Source organism: Puntigrus tetrazona, chromosome 18, assembly GCF_018831695.1.
Source record: "Puntigrus tetrazona isolate hp1 chromosome 18, ASM1883169v1, whole genome shotgun sequence".
NCBI classification, from domain to species: domain Eukaryota; kingdom Metazoa; phylum Chordata; class Actinopteri; order Cypriniformes; family Cyprinidae; genus Puntigrus; species Puntigrus tetrazona.
Genome location: NC_056716.1, coordinates 23,258,951 through 23,279,197, shown reverse-complemented (window position 1 = coordinate 23,279,197; position 20,247 = coordinate 23,258,951). Strand labels below are relative to the sequence as shown.

The 20,247-nt window shown below is 41.2% G+C and overlaps 3 protein-coding genes across 4 annotated transcripts; 1 reads left to right on the top strand and 2 right to left on the bottom strand.

The window, feature by feature from the left end:
• Positions 1–2,727: 2,727 nt before the first annotated feature.
• Positions 2,728–7,931, bottom strand: cotl1 (coactosin-like F-actin binding protein 1). The gene is made up of 4 exons (XM_043264187.1): positions 7,644–7,931; positions 7,274–7,356; positions 3,779–3,936; positions 2,728–3,600 (listed from the first exon to the last, which is right to left on the bottom strand). Exons 1-4 carry the CDS (start codon positions 7,718–7,720, stop codon positions 3,490–3,492), a joined length of 429 nt encoding a protein of 142 aa, XP_043120122.1. The 5' UTR covers positions 7,721–7,931; the 3' UTR covers positions 2,728–3,489.
• A 27-nt stretch (positions 7,932–7,958) lies between these two features.
• On the top strand, positions 7,959–12,985 carry klhl36 (kelch-like family member 36). 2 transcript variants are annotated; one of them, XM_043264183.1, is made up of 5 exons: positions 7,959–8,954; positions 9,200–9,282; positions 9,923–10,996; positions 11,603–11,760; positions 12,151–12,985. In XM_043264183.1, the coding sequence occupies exons 2-5, from the start codon at positions 9,208–9,210 to the stop codon at positions 12,722–12,724; spliced, it is 1,881 nt and encodes a 626-aa protein (XP_043120118.1). In that variant the 5' UTR covers positions 7,959–8,954; positions 9,200–9,207; the 3' UTR covers positions 12,725–12,985. The 2 variants fall into 2 exon arrangements, with proteins under 2 accessions (XP_043120118.1, XP_043120119.1); XM_043264184.1 differs by lacking the exon at positions 9,200–9,282.
• Positions 12,986–13,072: 87 nt separating this feature from the next.
• Positions 13,073–16,840, bottom strand: zgc:56622 (uncharacterized protein LOC326033 homolog). The gene is made up of 10 exons (XM_043264186.1): positions 16,275–16,840; positions 15,591–15,761; positions 15,377–15,493; positions 15,117–15,194; positions 14,918–15,034; positions 14,675–14,787; positions 14,436–14,523; positions 14,269–14,352; positions 13,772–13,854; positions 13,073–13,461 (listed from the first exon to the last, which is right to left on the bottom strand). Exons 1-10 carry the CDS (start codon positions 16,362–16,364, stop codon positions 13,428–13,430), a joined length of 975 nt encoding a protein of 324 aa, XP_043120121.1. The 5' UTR covers positions 16,365–16,840; the 3' UTR covers positions 13,073–13,427.
• Positions 16,841–20,247: the final 3,407 nt, after the last annotated feature.

Genomic DNA, 20,247 nt, shown 5'->3' with positions numbered 1-20,247 from the left:
TTCAATCAGTAGGACAAGAGTTCAAAATTATCAAAATTTTAAGATTTAAATTTAAATTTTCTCAAAATTTTATTTTAAGAAATACTAAATGTATTAAGATATTAATACTTTAAATAAGCAATTTATTAAAACTAAGATTTATATACTATTACGAAATCTTGAAAAATTTTAAATGAAAAGTGGAAACCAAGTGGGCAGCACAACTTTGATAATAATGAGAATTTTTTTGAGCAGTATATTAAAACGTTTTCTGAAGTATCATGTGACCCTGAAGACGGGAGTAATGGCTGTAAAGTATAAATTGCATTTCTAAATACATTATAATAATATAATTTTTTTTTTATTGTAAATATTTTTACTGGTTTCGTACTAATCAAATAAATGCATCTTTGTTGAAAACAGAGCTTTTTTTTTGTCAAAGACTTTGACTGACCCTTAATAACCCATTAGCGTACATTTCTCTGGTGTGATATTATACCAAAACAGTCGTCACATGACTTCAGTAATGTGTGTGGGGTATGAAATACGCTTGAACTGGGAGGCCTCTGGAATGCAGGAAGGATCCGAGCAGAATAGCTGGCAGTGACTTTCTTGTGAACAAGACGCCAAAGAATCTTCAGAAACATGTCCACACACACACACACACGCACAACATTCTTGCTCTGAAACACACGTTCTGTATGACAGCGAGTTGTAGAAAAGCAAGCAGGCGAGTTGTCAGAACACGTAGGCCTCTCGAAGCCCAATAAACGCGCAGGGAAATAAAGATAAGGACTGGCCTGTCAGGCTGAGAGAGTTTGTGTGGCTTAAACAGGACGTTCTTGATGACAAGATCAATACAAAGGCCTTCCCTCTTTGTGAGGGAAGGCTAATTAACATTCACATGTAATTTATCTTGTTAAAGTAGTCCCCAAAGTCACTCAGCAACACCTGCTACTATCTGCTAAGATCTGTTACAAACACACAGATAATAAGTGCAATGTTTAAATGCTTTGTAGCATGTTGCTAAGCGGCTTTTGGATGGTCAAAGGTCAAAAAGTACAACCACAAGTTTGGATGTACTAATATTATCATTCTACCCAAATTTAATGTAATAGCGGTTTGTCTCAATGAATTAAACATAAAAAAACCTAAAATAAATGTTTAATTTAGATGCCACAGTATTATAACACATAGTATAAAGTTACTTTATACTTTATAGAGTGTTAGATGCTAGGAAAAATATATTGTCAATCAGAAGTTTGGGTTTTGAAAGCAGTATCTTATGCTCACCAAACCTAAATTTATTGAATCCTTTTATTATAATGTTTTATATATATATATATATATATATATATATATATATATATATATATATATATATATATATATATATATATATATATATAAATTATATAATTTTTTTAAAAGCATATTTTAAAGAAAAATATTTGTTTGAAATAGAATATTGTATATATAAATTTATAATTTATAAACCAATTTCAACACCTGTGTGATTGAAATTAAAAAAAAAAAAAAAAAAAAAAGAATTCAGGGAATTGAGCATGTACAATTAGACAATACTGACTAAAATATACATATTTTTAAAAGCTAAATACATCTCTTCTCTTGTTCATATCTGTAGGACAAACAGTTCAGAATGATTTACATTCCATAGTTTAATACTAGCAATGCTAAGCTCTACTGACCCAATTTGACTAACTATTAAGACAACACAAACATGTAGATTTTCCACAGGCCCTAATTTCAGCGTCTACATTCCTGCTTCACGTCTCTCTGTGCTACCAAAACTCAGCGTCATAAAAGCAGCCTGGAAGAAGCTTATAGATTATGGATTAAGCAATTATGCAGTTGGGCACACATCTGTTGGACTGAATGCAAGGCAGGGAGAGTAGGAAGAAAGATGGGGGGAGGAGGAAAGAAGAAAAGGGGCTACAACAGAGGGGAAAGGGGGGCCGGAAATGTTTTAGGGGCCATTATTGACAGGCTTTGGAGCAGAGCAGCTTGGCTTGAAGCAGCCTAACCACAGCGGTGGCCATGACAACCCCTGGGAGTCCCCCATAAGCCCTCTGGGATTGGTAGCATTCGTGCAGAAGAGTGTTGTGACAAGCAGCTAGCATTGCCTAAGTGACTCATGCAAAAAAAAAAAGCAACAAAGTATGGTAGCTTGAACCCTCCACGGGATAAAAAATAATTAGGTGACTGATTTTTCATCTCACAAATCACATTCCGAGTTTTTTATCCAATTGAAGTTGGAACTGCAACATGTTATCTTGCAATTGAAAAGGCAGAACTGAGAGATTTCTTATGAGAAATAAAATGTTAAAAAGTTGTAATTACCGTAGAGAGTCAGAAATGCACTATATAAAACTGCAACAAACTCGTGATTCATAGGAAAAAGGAAAAAAAACACAACCTCAGATTTCAGACAAAAATGATAAAAAAAAAATAGCAAGAAAAATGTCATAATGTGTCTTATATTTTTTACTTTTCCCTTAGAAATCTCGGTCTACATCTTGCATTTTTGTTGTTTAGTTTTAACCACAAAATAAAAAAGGTAATTGCAAAAACAGAGCAAAAATCAGCAAAGTCTGAATTGAGAAACTAAGAATCGCAGTTATTATTTAATTGTATATGTATATGTTTAATCCATGGCAGAAATGGGCTTCCATATCAAAGAGTAAATCACAAACAAAGCAAAATATAACACACAAGAAAAACATATTGAAAAAAACAACAACTTTATTCCGACATGATTGCTTTTGTGACCATCTTGTTTCTTTTCTTGGCTCGGGAGGCATTTTTACTTTAAAGGAAGAACCACAGGTTGTGTTTTAAAGCAAATAAAACCTACTTTTAATAAAAAAAAAAAAAAAGAAATATGACATTCTTGGGTATTTCAAATTAAACCGAAATGAAGGCTACACTAGAGAAATGGCTGCCCCTTTGTTGGGTGGAGAGTGCGAAACAGCCAATCAGAGCTACAAGATCCTTTAAGACTCCACCCCCTGCATGCAAGTTAGCCAGTCACAGTGCAGTGTCTGCAAACACACACATACACAAATGCACACATTCCATGATGTCTTCCTCTCCATGGGAGATTGAGACCATAAACACAGTGGTCTGTATTCAGAGGGGAGATGAAGATATATAATAAACCCCTTTAGAAAACAACGCTAGACTCGTATGCTCTCTATTGATTATGGAAGCGTATCACAGTGATGACAACTCTGAGCCAAAAGGAGCATCGTCAAAAACTACAGTTACAAAAATGCCCCTGAAGAAAAAGAGAACCTCATAGCGCTAGCAGAGATGACTTTGAGATGATGCACAGTACAGTAGATAGATAAATCAACCATGACCAGACTGGCAAGAGGGGTGAGGTAAGTATATTTATGTGTATGTGTATATTTGTGTGTGCGTGTGTGTGTGTGTGTGTATGAGATGACGTTTTCCTCTTCCTTCTCCACCAAAACCCGCCCCCAAGTTCTATTCGGCCTGGGCGTCGTAGTTGGCCCCGCCGGCCTTTTTCAGCTCGCCGCGGAGATATTCCTCCTCCAGCTCTCTGGGATCACTTATCATGAACTCCTTGGCAAAGTTCTGCGTGGAAAAAACACACCGTGAGCGATGGAGGGAAAGGCCCGTTTGCATGAACGCACCGATTTGTTTACAGTGAAAAAAAACCTTGAAATCTGCTTGTCCGGGTGCGGCCAAGTTTATAAGTCCGCGAAAGTTTGCATGCGGCGCGAGCTACGGAATCAAGGAACGCAACACCCACCTGCACGATGTCTTTTACCAGTGTCTTGTCAGTGCTAATCTTGGCTCTCTGCAGTCCGCTGATGTTTTCGCCGATCCAGGTGATGAGGGTGAATTTGGCGCGCTTGCTCATGGCATCACCCGTTGTGATCCTTACGAACCCGAAGAGTCGGTTGTCATCTGAGAGTCGAAGAGAAAGAAATCCTTAACAAGTTGTATCATTGTCTAGATAGTTGCTTGTTTGCTTTATGACTAAACTGTTAAATGAATTACATGCATAGCAAAACCAATGCAAGCCAACTAAACTAAAGATAAATCAGACTTTACTCTGGCAGACAACAAAATCGTCGAAGAAACATTATGAAAAGCGTCTTTAATAAAAAGTCAATATTTTTCTACACTGAATAACTAGAGTACAGATAACAGACTTTTTAATTTAAATAAAAAAAAAAAAAGACTACAAATTTAAATTCCAGTACAGAATGCAGGGTACTTTCTCAATTGATAAAGATGCACAGAGAGCATTTAAAACTGAATACATTTAAATAAGTTTTAAAAAAGTAATTAACCAATTAAGCTAATAAAATAACCAGGGCAGGGGAAGTCTGTATTGTTTCCTTTATCATCGAACACAAGCCTATTACTGGACTAGTACTACTACTTTGCCACCGAGTTTGTCAATAAAAAAGTATCCGTATGCCTTTGGTTTGTCATTATCTTAAGTCAACAAATTATTTCAGTTTCATAATCTGGCTTTTTCTAGTTAAACAGGATATTTAACAGGAATATTGAGTGAAAAGTGGAGCAATGGTGCCTGGAGGGGAGGAGTTAAAATAGCAAGCAGGATTCGTTATTTTAGCTGCAAGGGCAGTGCAAACCATTTCATTTTGGTAAGGCATGCATTATTTGGAATATCATTCATCAATGAATCAAGAACAACAAATCCCGGAATGTGATTTAAAAGTTGATATAATCAGATTTGATTTAATCTTAAAGCTCATATTAATGCGCTTCGTTATTGTCACCCCAGTCCAGTTTAGCTGAACTTTGTCTGTTTAATAACAAGGAAGAGCTTGGATTCGATTGAACACTGTCTCCATTGTAGCGAGTGTTTTGAATCTCCTACACTATTGCATTGTTTTCCTTTCCAGAGAAAGACGTCACGATATGAAATGCAATCTGAGAGCATCACGTGCGAGCGGCGGACAAGGCTGGGAAATTTAAGCTCTATGACATCATACGACATTAAAAAAAACAAGGAATACAGAAAGTGGGTGAGGACAGGAGGTGATCCGGTTAACAGGCTCTATTGATAAGGGTGATTTACGCTGGAATATTTTATCTGAAACACTCCCTGTCTCTCACAGCTTTACAGCCGGCCACTTCTCACAAACGTGCTGCAACTGCATTGCAGTGGCACTGGGACTAGATTCAAAGATAACATCAATTGCACTTATCTACGGCGTGCCTCTGTTTAAACAATGACAGTATCTGAGAGATATTGTGCAGAAGAAAGCTCTTGTTAAACCATTCATTCAAATGTTAGCGGTGCACACCTTTCTTTCACTTTGATCTTTACTGATCTGTGAAGAGTTTAAAAACATCTTCTTATAATTCTAATATGTACTCACATATGCATTACATACATTCAACATGAAATACATGCACAGTAAAATAATAAAGAACATTTTTACTAAGTAACATTTTTTTTACTTATAGGGCTGCTAGAAATCAAAGTGCATTACACTATTGTTCCAAGTCGTACTGTGTATAATTTACAGTGGGTTAAATACAATCTTAGTAGAACGTTACTGAAAAACAAATGCTCAGGTGAATTCCCTTGGCTCTACTTGAGACTGATAATATCTGGTTTTCTGTTGTTGATTAACTGGGCTTAAGGTTTAAGAAGCTAAGTCAGGGAACCATGGGTAATACGGTCAGTTGCATTTGGCACATTGGCTGTTCAAGTATCAAGTACAAAGTGGGTGATGAATGTAAGTCACATTATAGAGACCTCTGCTCTATTTCAACAGAACTGAAACTTCGAACAAACCACAATTAGGATGTGAGCGGTGCTTGTCATGTGCCAGCGTGCCAAGTGAACAGCGGGAAAGGCATGGCGTCTAGTAAAAATGAGAGGGTTGTTCGGTCTTATTTTGTGATTGCGTGAAAATGACATGATGTGGCAATGATTCCACACACTTCTACTTCCTCTTGAGCGTGCAGCACTTCCAGAAAGTCAGCGTTTTTGTGCCGACTTCATGTGCACTGTACTTCCAGGTTGTCAGGCTATGATGATGCAGCACAACATATTTCAAATATTCGATCTTTTAGACGTCACCTAAAACACAAGCTTTCAATCTGGCACAGACGTATATAAAAAATGTGACCCGCTCCACAATTCAGAGTCACTTTGACCCAGAAACCCATTTTGAATTTTATGTAAGTTGGAGCAGATCACAAATGAAAGCAAATCTCCAATCAGACATTTTTTATAGCATAAAATCAAATTTTTTTTTATCATTTATAAAGCTACTGTCACTATAAACCTCTTTATGGAGCAGACATTTTGCTATTATATTTACATTTAGTCCTATCCTGGTTTTAGGGAGATTCTAATATATAATATATATATATACAGATAGATATATAGCTGAATAAATCAGTTCATTGGTGCACAAATTACTTCAGTAGAATATTTTCCGCAAACAAAAGTGCTTATTGTAACACACTCCATATAGGAAGACATCTTTGATCATCTGTCAGAGCACAGACCCGGAAGCCAAGGCATTGCAACACATGTACAAGTTAACATCTGCTAGCGGCTGAACAATCTAATCATGGAGAGAGACTGAACCGAGCACCACGCCCAAATCTCTGTTCAATTAAGATGAAAGAATGAGAGGCAAAAATGACATCATTTCATTCTTTCATTAGAGCCAGACAGTTATTTACAGTTATAAAAAATATAGTGCGCTCAGTGCAACATACTACATTCTTTGTAGCTGAACTGATCCCAAAACCACAAATGCCGTATATTAGAATTGATATCAAGTCGATCTGGACAAATTCTAGTTGATTACGAAATAAAGAAAACGTGCTTATATTTGCTAAAATCCTCTCATCAGACTTCCCACCAGTTGCTTGCTGCCCTCATGTCATCTAGGACAAGTATGAAACCATATTTGGTATTGTCTGCCTTGGAAAATGAATTACTTCCTAGTAATGTGATGTAGACTTAAAGGGACAGATAACCCCACCCCCCAAAAATGAAAAGTCTGTCATCATTTATTCAAAATCATGTTGTATCCACCCTGTGTGCTTTTTCTGCGAACTCATGAAGTAAGGCTAGAACATGTAACGCCTCAGTCTCATTCAAATAAGTTTGTGATGAATAAATGACATACCTTTCGTTTTTGGGTGAACTTTCACTTTAACACGTAATTTGTTTCACTACTTTGCAGAAAATACCTCAAAGCAATAATAAAAGCAGACAAACGTCAGAAAATGCGCTCACCTGTGCACTGACTCTTGAATTCTTCGTAGTCGGACCCGTGACCAGCCGGTACGATGGTAGAGCCGTCATACTTAAAAGATGCCCTTTAAAAAAACAAAATCGATATTTTAACCGTTGCCAAATTCTGCCTGCGCCTCAAAATCTACAGAGGAGCGTATCTGGCCAAAATGCTGCAAACTGGATTTGGACACAATTCCCCTGCGTTACAAGACCATCCCTACATGTTGCACCACTCTCCGTCAATGGGTCAATGGAAGCAGCGTTTAATGTTTCGTTTGAAAGATTCGAATTGTTGAAACAATGTAGCGAGTTCAGCCAGCACGCGCCAAACGGCATCTCTGGATAAGCGGTAAATCAAGGCTTCACTCACCAGCATATATCTGAGCTGTCGTCTCGCACCAGATTGTATGCTTCTCTGCAAGCCTCTTTGTCGATTCGCGTTGCCATTTCGACGATGCAAAGGGAGATAATGTATCTAAATGCAGAACAAAGCCGGGGGGGAATGCGAGAAAATGCGGATAAATCCCAAAGTGCGACAGAGGGGCTGCTGGTGTAGAAGGGAGGTCTCTTCTCTCAGTGGGATGGAGAGGCAACTAATTTCACGACTCGATTCATTTCCTATTGCCTCTTAATGGGCGTTAGTGATATTTGTCTGTCAGGTTGCTGTTTCAGTGAATCGGGAGCTCTCGCCAGTTTCGCCTCCTCCTAGTGGCCAACTTGGGTACTGAGCTGAATTAAATCCACCCAGTTTTGTTCTGTCGTCTAGCGGTCGGTCTGAGTCGCTCTGCCATCTTGTGGACCTGGGTTGAGAACAATAGGTTGCTCCTTTGTGTAACATTTGGATTACAGGCGAGATTCAGGTCTACTACGGGCGAATCGTGACAAGAAATATTACATTTCACCTCAAATTAAAAAAATATTTTATTTTGAATAAAGAAGCATATCACTATCCCCATTATTAAATTAAAAAACAAATATAAAGTATATTGGAATAAAAAGTTAAAATACGTACTAGACAGGCAGGTTTAACTTGAGTTTAAATGGGTTAAAAATAAAGTGTTTACATTCGAGTTTTTGACAGTTGAAGTTTGAAGGGCCAGACAGAAAAAAAAAGCCAGAAGGTTTGTGTCAAGTATGATGGTCGGGGTTTGATTAGGCGGGGTTTCACAGACAGGTCTTAGCCTAAACCAGGATTAGGCCATAGTTCAATTAGGACATTGAGTAATTTGTATAAACGTGCTTCAGAAAGCTGCGCGGCTCAAGACAAAACAGAGGCACTGGCATGTTTTAAGATCGGTCAGTGCGGGTTTCTTTCAATTGAAACAGCTAAAACGTACATGTCAGTCTAGGACTAGGCTGTGAAAATGTTGGAAATCTCAGAAAAAAATCGGAACAATAGGAAGCTTTAATAGTACATATGCAGGCATACTTTATAGTCGAGCCAACACAATCACAAAGATGCCCCGTTCTTGTACATTATTAAGCTGCTGCTACTACTAGTAACTACTACTATGCTACACTAAACCCGAACCAATTTGAGTACAAATGGGACTTTTATTTTGAAGTGAAGCGAGCACGGAAGTAAGAACTCAGCTTCACTGTGCTGCGGACAAAATAACTTGTTTATAGTCACTCACGGCCATTTAACTAGTAATTAATACGGATAAAGAATGGGAAAATGGTAAAATAATATCTACATTTTACTGTACTGGCGTTGTCACAGCTGAATAGATAAAATATGTTCAGTTTTATTGAATATCAATGAAACGTAGTCAGGAATTATTGTGTAAATGCCACTTTCCTTTTGTGCTCATTTTCTGATTTTCTGATCTGTCTGTTCCTGTTGTGAACGTTATATACCCGTGTGCTATATGTGGACACTTTTAATTACTTTCGATAATTAAAAATAATTATGATATTTTGCAGATAGTTTTATGGCAGATGACACAATGGACATGGGGAAGCAATCTCGTCTTTCACGTCCTCACAGAATAAGTGAATCTTCAAAGGTTTGCATAACGGTTTTGTTATTTTATAGTTAAAGCTATTAAATTAATTTTTGGTAATTGAAATAAGGCTAAAATAAAATAAAAATAAACACTAGACTTAAAAAATACCTTATTGAAAACTAACTGAACTTACAAAAAACCTGAAACTGAAATAAAAAAAATCTCAGAAAAAGAAAAAAATAAACACATAAAAAATTATACAAATGTAAAATATTAAAATAAAAGCATTAATAAATACTAAAATGCAATATTTTTTCAGTGATGTTTTTAATTTATTCTATAAATATTGTAACATACTGAATAATTGTGCCATTACAAAAAATATGAATTACATTTTTACATTAATTTAAAGGTACGCTTAGCTTTTTACTAATTAAAAATGGTTAATAATAATTTAATAAAACTTTTAACAAATTAAAATTGTGCACACTCACATGAGATGAAGAATCCAGTTATATCAGTCTTGTAAACGTTTTATTCTGCATGGAGTGGGTCATCTTGTTGACATAATATGACCAGCTAACAAACCTCCTACACCCTGACTGATCTGTATTAAGTTGAAATCCACTGGTAGTGCCTCATTGTAAAAATTCAGCATCAAGTGTCTTCATACATGCTTTACCTCACTCTCTTACAACAGGTGTATCGATGGGCAGACCAGGCTAGCTATCTCCTTCAAGGTTTAAATGAGCAAAGACAGCATGGCCAGCTTTGTGATGTCGTTCTGGTGGCCGATGACCAGCGGATCCCTGCCCATCGGGCTTTGCTTGCAGTATCCAGCCCTTACTTCCAGGCGATGTTCACCTTGGGTATGCGAGAGGAGCATGAAGCAGAAGTAGAGCTCGTGGGAGCCTCATATGTCGGTGTTAAAGCAGTAGTAGACTTCCTGTACAGCGGTGAGTTACCTCTCGATGGTGGAAACATCGACTACGTATTGGAAACTGCTCACCTGCTGCAGGTGTGGCGAGCTGTGGATTTCTGTTGCCAGTATTTGGAGAAAGAGGTACGCGAGGACAATTACTTGTACCTGCAGGAGCTTGCCTTCCTCTACAGCCTGGACCGGCTGGACGCCTTCATAGACCGCTTCATTCTGGAGCATTTCGCCATGCTTTCTGTCACCTCGGAGTTCCTCCAAGATGTTCGGATGCCCAAACTTTGTGCTTACCTTGCAGATGAGCAGGTGCAGCATGAAAACGAGCAAGCTCTTCTGCAGGTGGCCTTGCAGTGGTTGAGTCAAAGACCCGAACGTCTTGCATTCGCCCAGCAGCTTCTCTCCAACATTCGCTTCGCTCTCATTCCACCGGACGACCTCTTAGTGAGCATATTGCCGGCCATGCACTCCCTCCTGCCTCCGGACGCAGGCTGTGAGCCGCTCGTGGAGGAGGCCGTGGGCTACCACACGAGAGTTAGCGCCCAACCTGTACTGCAGACGACACGCACAGGCCTTCGAGGGGGCGTGGAGCGTCTGCTGTTGGTGGGAGGAGAGGTGTCTGAACGCGGAGAGGAGTTGAGTGCCGAGGTGTGCTGGTTGGATGAAGAAGCAGGAAAGTGGGTCGTGGAGACTCAGCTGCCAGCTCAGAGGAGTCACCACTGCGTTGCTGTTTTGGGGGGATTTATCTTCACCGCTGGTGGTAGCTCCTCACGAGACAACGGGGGAGATTCTGCAAGCAACTTGCTGTATCGATATGACCCCCGAAGCAACTTGTGGATTAAGGTAATACGCTTCGCTCTTGATAATTTGACGAGTCAGTGACGGAGGTGTAATAGTTAGCTAGAACTGAAACTAAAATTAAAACCAAAAAAATAAATTAAATAAAATAATTAATTAAAACATTATATTTTTATTTTTTATATATATACATATATATAATTGTATATATATATATATATATATATATATATATATATATATATATATATATATATATATATATACACAATTTCAAATAAAATTAAAATATAAAATAAAAAAATAATATAAAACAATATAAAAAAATAAAAAGAACTATAATATTAATTATACTAAAATAACAAGCATTTTTAACAGCAGGGCTCCAGTCTATGACTAAATGGTTGCATCTGATCACTTTTATTTTATGTAATTTTATTTTATTCATTTATCCAAACTTAGATATTTAGTCAAATGTGCTTATTTATGGGATAGCTTTCTTTGGCATGAAAACATTTAATTTGCATAATTCAGCATTACAATTAAAAATTTAAATTTTCTTTTAAATTAAAATTTTCCTTAATATTCCCAAGCCTAAGAGAAGAAGAGATTTATGCCGTAGTTTGATCCAAGTGATATGATGATTTGCAGGGTGCCCCTATGAACCAGCGACGTGTGGATTTCTATCTGGGAACCATGGGAGACTGTCTTATTGCTGTTGGGGGACGCAATGATAGCGGTGCTTTGTCTTCTGTAGAAGTGTACCATCCTGCTGAGGACTACTGGACCTACGTTGCAGGATTGCCCAGGTTTGTTCGTTGTTTTTGCAAGGCTGCACAAATTCATGTGAAAATGTATTTTGAATCCTCTTTCTACACTACTGTTCAAAAGTTGGGGTCATTAGGTTTTAGTTTTTTAAGAAAATTTGTAGTTTTATTCGGCAAGAGTGTGCTAGTAAAGTGCCAGTAAAGGCATTTATAACATCACAATATATATAAAATTCAGTTCTTTTGAATGTTGTATTCCTCAAAGAGTCTTTAGAAAAATGTTTTTCACAAAAAATATTAAACAGCACAGCTTTTTTCATCATTGAAAATAATAATAATTACTGTTTCCTATTAACCAAACCAGCGTATTAGAACGATTTCTGATTATTTGTAGTAAAACTTATTATACCTAAACATTTTTTTCTTTCATAGATTCACATATGGTCATGCAGGCACTATTCACAAAGGAGCTGTGTACATCTCAGGGGGCCATGATTACCAGATCGGCCCGTACAGACGTGACATGCTGAGCTACGACCCCAAAACTGCAGATACATGGACAGAGCGACAGGCCATGATCTTGGCTCGAGGCTGGCACTCTATGGCGTCTCTAGAAGACAGGATCTATGTCATCGGGGGCAGCGATGACCATGAGGACAGCATGGAGCGTTTTGATGTGTTGGGAGTGGAAGCCTTTGACCCGCAGACTGATCAGTGGACTAAGGTAGCCCCCCTCAGGTACCCTAACAGTGAGGCAGGGGTGGCCGTCTTGGATGGAAAGATCTATGTATTGGGAGGGTATACCTGGGAGGCCATGGACTTCTCTCAGGGTACTCAAGTGTTTGTCCCAGACAAGGGCCAGTGGGTCTTGGGTACAAATCTACCGAAGCACATTGCTGGAGCCTCAGCATGTGTGTGCCTTGTCAGACCACAACAAACCAACAGTACAGAGGGTCATAGTACAGAGAGAGACAAACAGAATTCCAGCCAGGAGCAGCACAGGTGATTGTCTGGGGATCTGAACAACACTTTTATTTACCTTCTGAATGTAGGATGTCATAAGCCTCATGCCATTGGCTGATTCTCAGATCATTTTAAAAAGAGGTCAGCAGGAAACACTGTAAGATGTTAAACTATGAATTTAGTTGAAAAGCACAAATTAATATTGTAGTATTTGTTACAAAATGTTTTGGAGTTTTCATAGGTGTCCTGGTGGCTTAACCCATCTTCTGAGTTACAATTAAAACATCTTGGAGTGACAATTTTACATGGCTGTTTGCAGTGTTTTGGTGTAATTTACTGATTTTATGAATTACAGTACCATTCAAAAGTTTTTTTATACTTTTATTTAACGATTAAATTGATCAAAAGCGACAGTTAATGCATTCATACGGGCATATACAAAAGGATTCTGTTTAAATGTTATTCTGTTTACAGAGACGTCTTTCAAAAAGAAAAATCTTGCCGGCTCATAATAGCTATCTATGCTTTAATGCTTTATTTGAACCCAAATGAAGTTAAAATAATGATATCTGTTAGCATATCTGAAAATATTTTACTCCAGTGCCTTTAAATGTTTCAGTTTAGCTATAAACATACGAGTGCCTGAATCTAACAATCGAAAAAGTGCCCTGTTTACTTTGGCCTCCGGAAGTGCTTGGTCATTTTTTTTGTAGGTGGGTTCTTGGTTATCCGATACTAACGGCATTTCACTTGAAGGGGTAGAATGGATGTGATTCCAATCTGAGGACCAACAACACCATCCGGTTATCTAGCAGTATGTAGTAAGTTTACATTTCACATTATAAATGAAATACTTGCCAAAATGTATCCTACAATGCAATACATTTAATAAGCATTTCCAAATGGATTGTAAGGAATATCAGTGCATGTGATTTCTCATGATTGGTCTGTCACAAGTTAAGACTTTTATTAATATGTAAATATTAATAATAAACATAACTATGTAAATGTAATGTGACACAGCAATGTAGCATCTACTATTTGAAGTGTATTATTGTATATTGCATGCAGTTTAAAAATACACTCTTACTCTTTTATGACGCAGGCCCTCCAGCCTCGATTCAGAGACCTAAGAGCATTTATATCTTCTTCATCTAGAGTGAAATCAAAGATCTGCACCCAGACACAAATAAAGAGATAGTTAACAATTATAATAGTACCTAAAATAAATTCTCATTTTGGTCAAAATATGAAAGGAAAAATGTGTATTATAGGCATATTGTTTGTCACTTAAAAAAACATGCATGGGAAAAAACAATGGTGGAATGGTGGACTACTGTCAACTGTTTGGTTCCCAACATTCTTCAAATTATATTATTTTGTGTTCAACAGAAGAAAGAAACTCAAACAGGATTGGAACAAGTGGAAAGTGAGAAAATGATGACGGAATTTTCATTTTAGGGCTAACTATCCCATTAGTGTTTTGCTTTAGTACATACCAGAATGATACCACAAGATAACAACTGACAACGTTAAGACGAAAATACTAATGATATAGAAATATATAGAGAATATTTAGATGTTTACCTTGGTGTTTTCTAAAATGTGGTGGGGTTTCATGCTCTTCGGGATCACAACAATGTCCTGCTGCACGTGATACCGTAACAGAACCTGAAGAACGATGAAATGCAACATTAAAACCCAAAAAGAGAAAAGTAGATGCTGCACAAAACTTGTACTGAGAAAGGTATGACCTGCGCACGGCTCCGATTGTGCTTTTTGGCGATATCCCCAATGACAGGATCTTGCAGTAATAACATGGGATCTGTTTCTCCTACTTGACTGCAGAGACAGGGAAAAGAAGTAGGAGAATTGTACAAAATAGCTTGCGATATTTAGGTGAACTTATTTGTCGTTCTTATTGCTTTGATAAGATCAAGAGCTGATTCTAGCTGAAAACATCCTTGTACTCATGTATATAGCTTGCACTTACTATTCCAAAGGTCTTCCTGGTGAGCCAAATGGACTGTATGCTGTTAAAGCAATGTTTTTGGACTTACAATACTCAATCAGATCAGACTGAACCAGGTAAGGATGGAGCTCCACCTGTAGATAAATAATTCACAAAACTATTAATATCAACTGATATATAATATCATAATTATGACTATCAAACCTAATTTGATCTACATCTAACAATCTAATCACAGTAGTGTGATGTTTCCAGTTCATGCACCTGGTTGACAGCGGGTGGGATTTTAGCCACGGACAGCAATCTCTCCAGTTGTTTGATTGAAAAATTAGAGACACCAATACTTTTCACCTTTCCTGTGGCTTTCAGCGCTTCCATTCCCTTCAACAGACAGCAGCACACTTTAAACACCTCGAAAACATCCTTTTGTTATTATTAGTGTTAGCGGTTAGCATTAGGTTACCTTCCACACATCGACATAGTCAATGTCACTTGTGAGGACCTTTCCGTCCTTTTGTGGGAAAAGCTCATCACCCATTTTCTGCAAGTTATTGTAACGTAGCAGACAATTAGTATACTTGAACTTGACCTACGAATTATTACGAGGACAAAACCATTAAGCGTTTTACTATAAATAATCAAACGATTCAAATAATTGTATTTAAAAATCAAATCATTTTATTTTCAAATATTTATGTTTTTTTTTTTTTTTTCTTGTATTACCTTCAGTCCTACTGGAAAGTGTACTAGGTATAGGTCCAGGTAGTCAAGCTGAAGGTCATTAAGAGATTTATCTAAGCAAACAGCAATGTCTTCAGAAGCATGATGGGTACCCCACAGCTGGAAAAGAGAAGCATCATTATTGCATGATGTTTTGGTCCGTTATAATGAGCACACATTGATTTATTCTTAGAGCATCAGCTTAACTTGAACTTACTTTACTGACTATGAACATGTCTTGGCGTCTGATGATGCCCTGCTGTATCATGGACTGGATGGCCTTCCCCACCGCTGTCTCAACCCCGTAGCAGTAGGCTGTGTCTATATGGCGATATCCAGCAGCGATCGCTGCCTCAGCGGCCCTCTGACTCATATCTTGGCCAACGGCCTGTTCACCATGTAGTAAATTATTAAAGCATTGCTACGATTTCGAGATTATTACATTCTTAAAAATGAGAAGATCACTGACACGGTCCTGAGTTTTAAAAATAAGGTTGAAAAGATATAGCGAAGCATGAGTAATTAATATATATCAGAACTGTTTGAGTATAATTGAGATACTATTATAGTTTTTGGTAATATTTTCATTAAGATTTCATTTTCTGTTTTAATTTTTAATTCAGGTTTTAGTATTGAGGCTACAATATGGGGCAAGTTGCTACAATAGAATCCTGTTATCATTTAAAGCAACGTACAAAATCACTGCCAAGCATTTTTCTGCAATTTATTAGCTATTCCCATGACTTCAACTAGCTAGTGACAGCTAGCTCCAAAGGTTTCCCACACCCCCACTGAAGTAGATCTGAATGTTAAAAAGTGTCTAGATTTTTCTGAAAGTACTGTATATTTGTAGGCTATGTATGTAAGTTAGTATGTGGCTATTGTAGAACTGTAATGCTACCTCAGGCTTCCATGTTCCAAGTCCCAGTAGTGGCATGTATGTGCCATCATTTAGTTCAATCTTCCTGGGTTGTCCAGTGCTCTCCTCCATGTAAGAAAGATTTGTGCAATGTAAAATGAGTAGCAGCTAAGTGGACTGACTCGTCTTTCCTGTCGTTTTCCTATGCCTCTGTATTTTTAGCTCCAATCTTCCTCTGCACTCTAAGCAGAGCTGCCTTCTCGTTATCTTTGCAGTTAATCATTGAACTTGACAAGGAGTGTGTCTTTGCGTATGTGGGTGCAGATCATTTAGCACTATTGTTCCAGTATGTATGTTTCCTGAAACTACAGGCTGTTGGCACAGTTGTCAATGTGACCTTTAGAACTCATGTGACCCTGTGTTACTTCCTCGAGAAGTGTGTGTGTGTGTGTGTGTGCTAATCAGGAAGTATTCTCAAAGCTGATTCTTCTTCTTCTTCTTCTTCTTCCGCTTATCCGGGGCCGGGTCGCGGGGGCAACAGTCTAAGCAGGGACGCCCAGACTCCCCTCTCCCCAGACACTTCCTCCAGCTCTTCCGGGGGAACACCGAGGCGCTCCCAGGCCAGCCGAGAGACATAGTCCCTCCAGCGTGTCCTAGGTCTTCCCCGGGGCCTCCTCCCGGTGGGACATGCCCGGAACACCTCCCTTGGGAGGCGTCCTGGAGGCATCCGGAACAGATGCCCGAGCCACCTCAGCTGGCCTCTCTCGATGTGGAGGAGCAGCGGGTCTACTCCGAGCTCCTCCCGAGTGACTGAACTCCTCACCCTATCTCTAAGGGAGCGCCCAGCCACCCTACGGAGGAAACTCATTTCGGCCGCTTGTATCCGAGATCTCATCCTTTCGGTCATGACCCAAAGCTCATGACCATAGGTGAGAGTAGGAACGAAGATCGACCGGTAAATCGAGAGCTTCGCCTTGCGGCTCAGCTCCTTCTTCACCATGACAGACCAGTACAGCGACCGCATTACTGCAGAAGCTGCACCGATCCGTCTGTCGATCTCTCGTTCCATCCTTCCCTCACTCGTGAACAAGACCCCAAGATACTTAAACTCCTCCACCTGGGGCAGGAGCTCCCCACCAACCTGAAGGGGCAAGCCACCCTTGTCCGACTGAGGACCATGGCCTCAGACTTGGAGGTGCTGATTCTCATCCCAGCCGCTTCACACTCAGCTGCAAACCGCCCCAGCGCACACTGTAGGTCTTGGCCAGATGTAGCCAACAGAACAACATCATCAGCAAAAAGCAGAGAAGCTATTCTGTGGTCACCAAACCAGACCCCTCTCCGGCCCCGGCTGCGCTAGAAATCCTGTCCATAAAAATAATGAACAGGACCGGTGACAAAGGGCAGCCCTGTCGGAGTCCAACATGCACTGGGAACAAGTCTGACTTAATGCTGGCAATGCGAACCAAGCTCCTGCTCTGATCATACAGGGATTGGACAGCCCTTAGCAAAGGGCCCCTTACCCCATATTCCCAGAGCACCCCCCACAGGACACCACGAGGAACCCGGTCGAATGCCTTCTCCAAATCCACAAAACACATGTGGACTGGTTGGGCAAACTCCCAGGAACCCTCCAGCATCCTGAAGAGGGTATAGAGCTGGTCCAGTGTTCCACGTCCAGGACGAAACCCGCATTGTTCCTCTTGAAGCTGAGGTTCAACTATCGGACGGATTCTCCTCTCCAGTACCCTGGCATAGACTTTCCCAGGGAGGCTGAGAAGTGTGATCCCCCTATAGTTGGAGCACACCCTCCGGTCCCCCTTCTTAAAAAGAGGAACCACCACCCCGGTCTGCCAGTCCAGAGGCACTTTCCCCCGCGTCCACGCGATGCTGCAGAGGCGTGTCAGCCAAGACAGCCCTACAACATCCAGAGACCTGAGGTACTCCGGGCGGATCTCGTCCACCCCTGGTGCCTTGCCACCGAGGAGCTTCTCAACAACCTCAGTGACCTCAGCCAGGGTGATGGTCGAGTCCCCCCCCGGGTCCCCGGCCTCTGCTCCCTCAGTGGAAGACGTGTTGGCGGGATTGAGGAGGTCCTCAAAGTATTCCTTCCACCGCCCGACAATATCCCCAGTCGAGGTTAGCAGGTTCCCACCAGCACTGTATACGGTGTTGGCAGGGCACTGCTTCCCTTTTCTGAGGCGTCGGACGGTTTGCCAGAACCTCTTTGAGGCCGTCCGATAGTCATTTTCCATGGCCTCCCCGAACTCCTCCCAGACCCGAGTTTTTGCCTGCACAACCACCCGGGCAGCGGTCCGCTTGGCCCACCGGTACCTGTCAGCTGCCTCAGGAGTCCCATGAGCCAACCAGGCCCGATAGGACTCCTTCTTCAGCTTGACGGCATCCCTTACTCCGATGTCCACCATCGGGTTCGGGGTTGCCGCCACGACATGCACCGGAGACTTTACGGCCACAGCTCGGGACGGCCGCGTCGACCAAAGAGGTAGAGAACATAGTCCACTCGGACTCAATGTCTCCAGCCTCCTCGGAATCCGGTCAAAGCTCTGCCGGAGGCGGGGTTGAAGATCTTCCTGACAGGGTCTCTGCCAAACGTTCCCAACAGACCCTCACAGTGCGTTTAGGTCTGCCAAGTCTGTCCGGCCTCCTCCCCGCCAAACGAATCCAACTCACCACCAGGTGGTGATCAGTTGACAGCTCCGCCCCTCTCTTCACCCGAGTGTCCAAGACATGCGGCCGGAGATCAGATGATACAACCACAAAGTCGATCATCGACCTCCGCCTAGGGTGTCCTGATGCCACGTGTACTGGTGGACACCCTTATGCTTGAACATGGTGTTCGTTATGGACAGACCGTGACTAGCACAGAATTCCAACAACAGAACACCACTCAGGTTTAGATCGGGGGGGCCGTTCCTCCCAATCACGCCCCTCCAGGTGTCACTAGCATCACCAACGTGAGCGTTGAAGTCCCCCAGCAGGGCGATAGAGTCCCGGTTGGAGCACTTTCCAGCACCCCTCCCAGGGACTCCAAGAAGGCCGGGTACTCTACACTGCCATTCGGCCCGTGGGCACAAATGACAGTGAGAGTCCTCCCCCAACCCGAGTCGCAGGGAGGCGACCCTCCCGTCCACCGGGTTAAACTCCAACACATGGCGGCTAAGCTGGGGAGCTATGAGCAAGCCCACACCAGCCTGCCGCCTCTCACTGTGGGCAACACCAGAGTAGTGAAGAGTCCAGCCCCTTTCGAGGAGATGGGTTCCAGAGCCCAAGCAGTGCGTGGAGGTGAGCCCGACTATCTCTAGCCGGTATCTCTCGACCTCCCGCAACAACTCAGGCTCCTTCCCCAGAGAGGTGACGTTCCATGTCCCTAGAACTAGGTTCTGAGTCCAGGGGTTGGGTTGTCGAGGTCCCCGCCTCTCGACTGCCACCCAAACCACAAGGCACCGGCCCCTTACGGTCCCTCCTGCAGGTGGTGGGCCCACGGGAGGATGGCCCCACGTCGCTGTTTCGGGCTGAGCCCGGCCGGGTCCCGTGGGGCAAGACCCGGCCACCAGGCGCTCGCATGCCGGCCCCGGCCCCAGGCCTGGCTCCATGGCGGGGCCCCGGCTGCGCCATACCGGGCGACGTCGCGACTCCATTACGGTTTTTATCCATAAGGGGTGAGGTGGACCGCTCTTTGTCTGGCTTGTCACCTAGGACCTGTTTGCCTTGGGAGACCCTACCAGGAGCATATAGCCCCGGACAACCTAGCTCCTAGGGTCATTCAGGCACTCAAACCCCTCCACCGCGTTAAGGTGGCGATCCTCGGAGGGCTGATTGAGCTGATTGAGTGAATTTAAAATGTAAAATAAATGTAAATGTTTTTACTTTTAACAAAGTATAGGGAAGCATGAAAAGAGCAAAGATTTGCCATCAAGGTACCCTCTTTGTGTTATGTATTCCTGCATCAAACACTAGAGGGAAGCATAGTAACACAGAAAAGAACTTAAAGCAT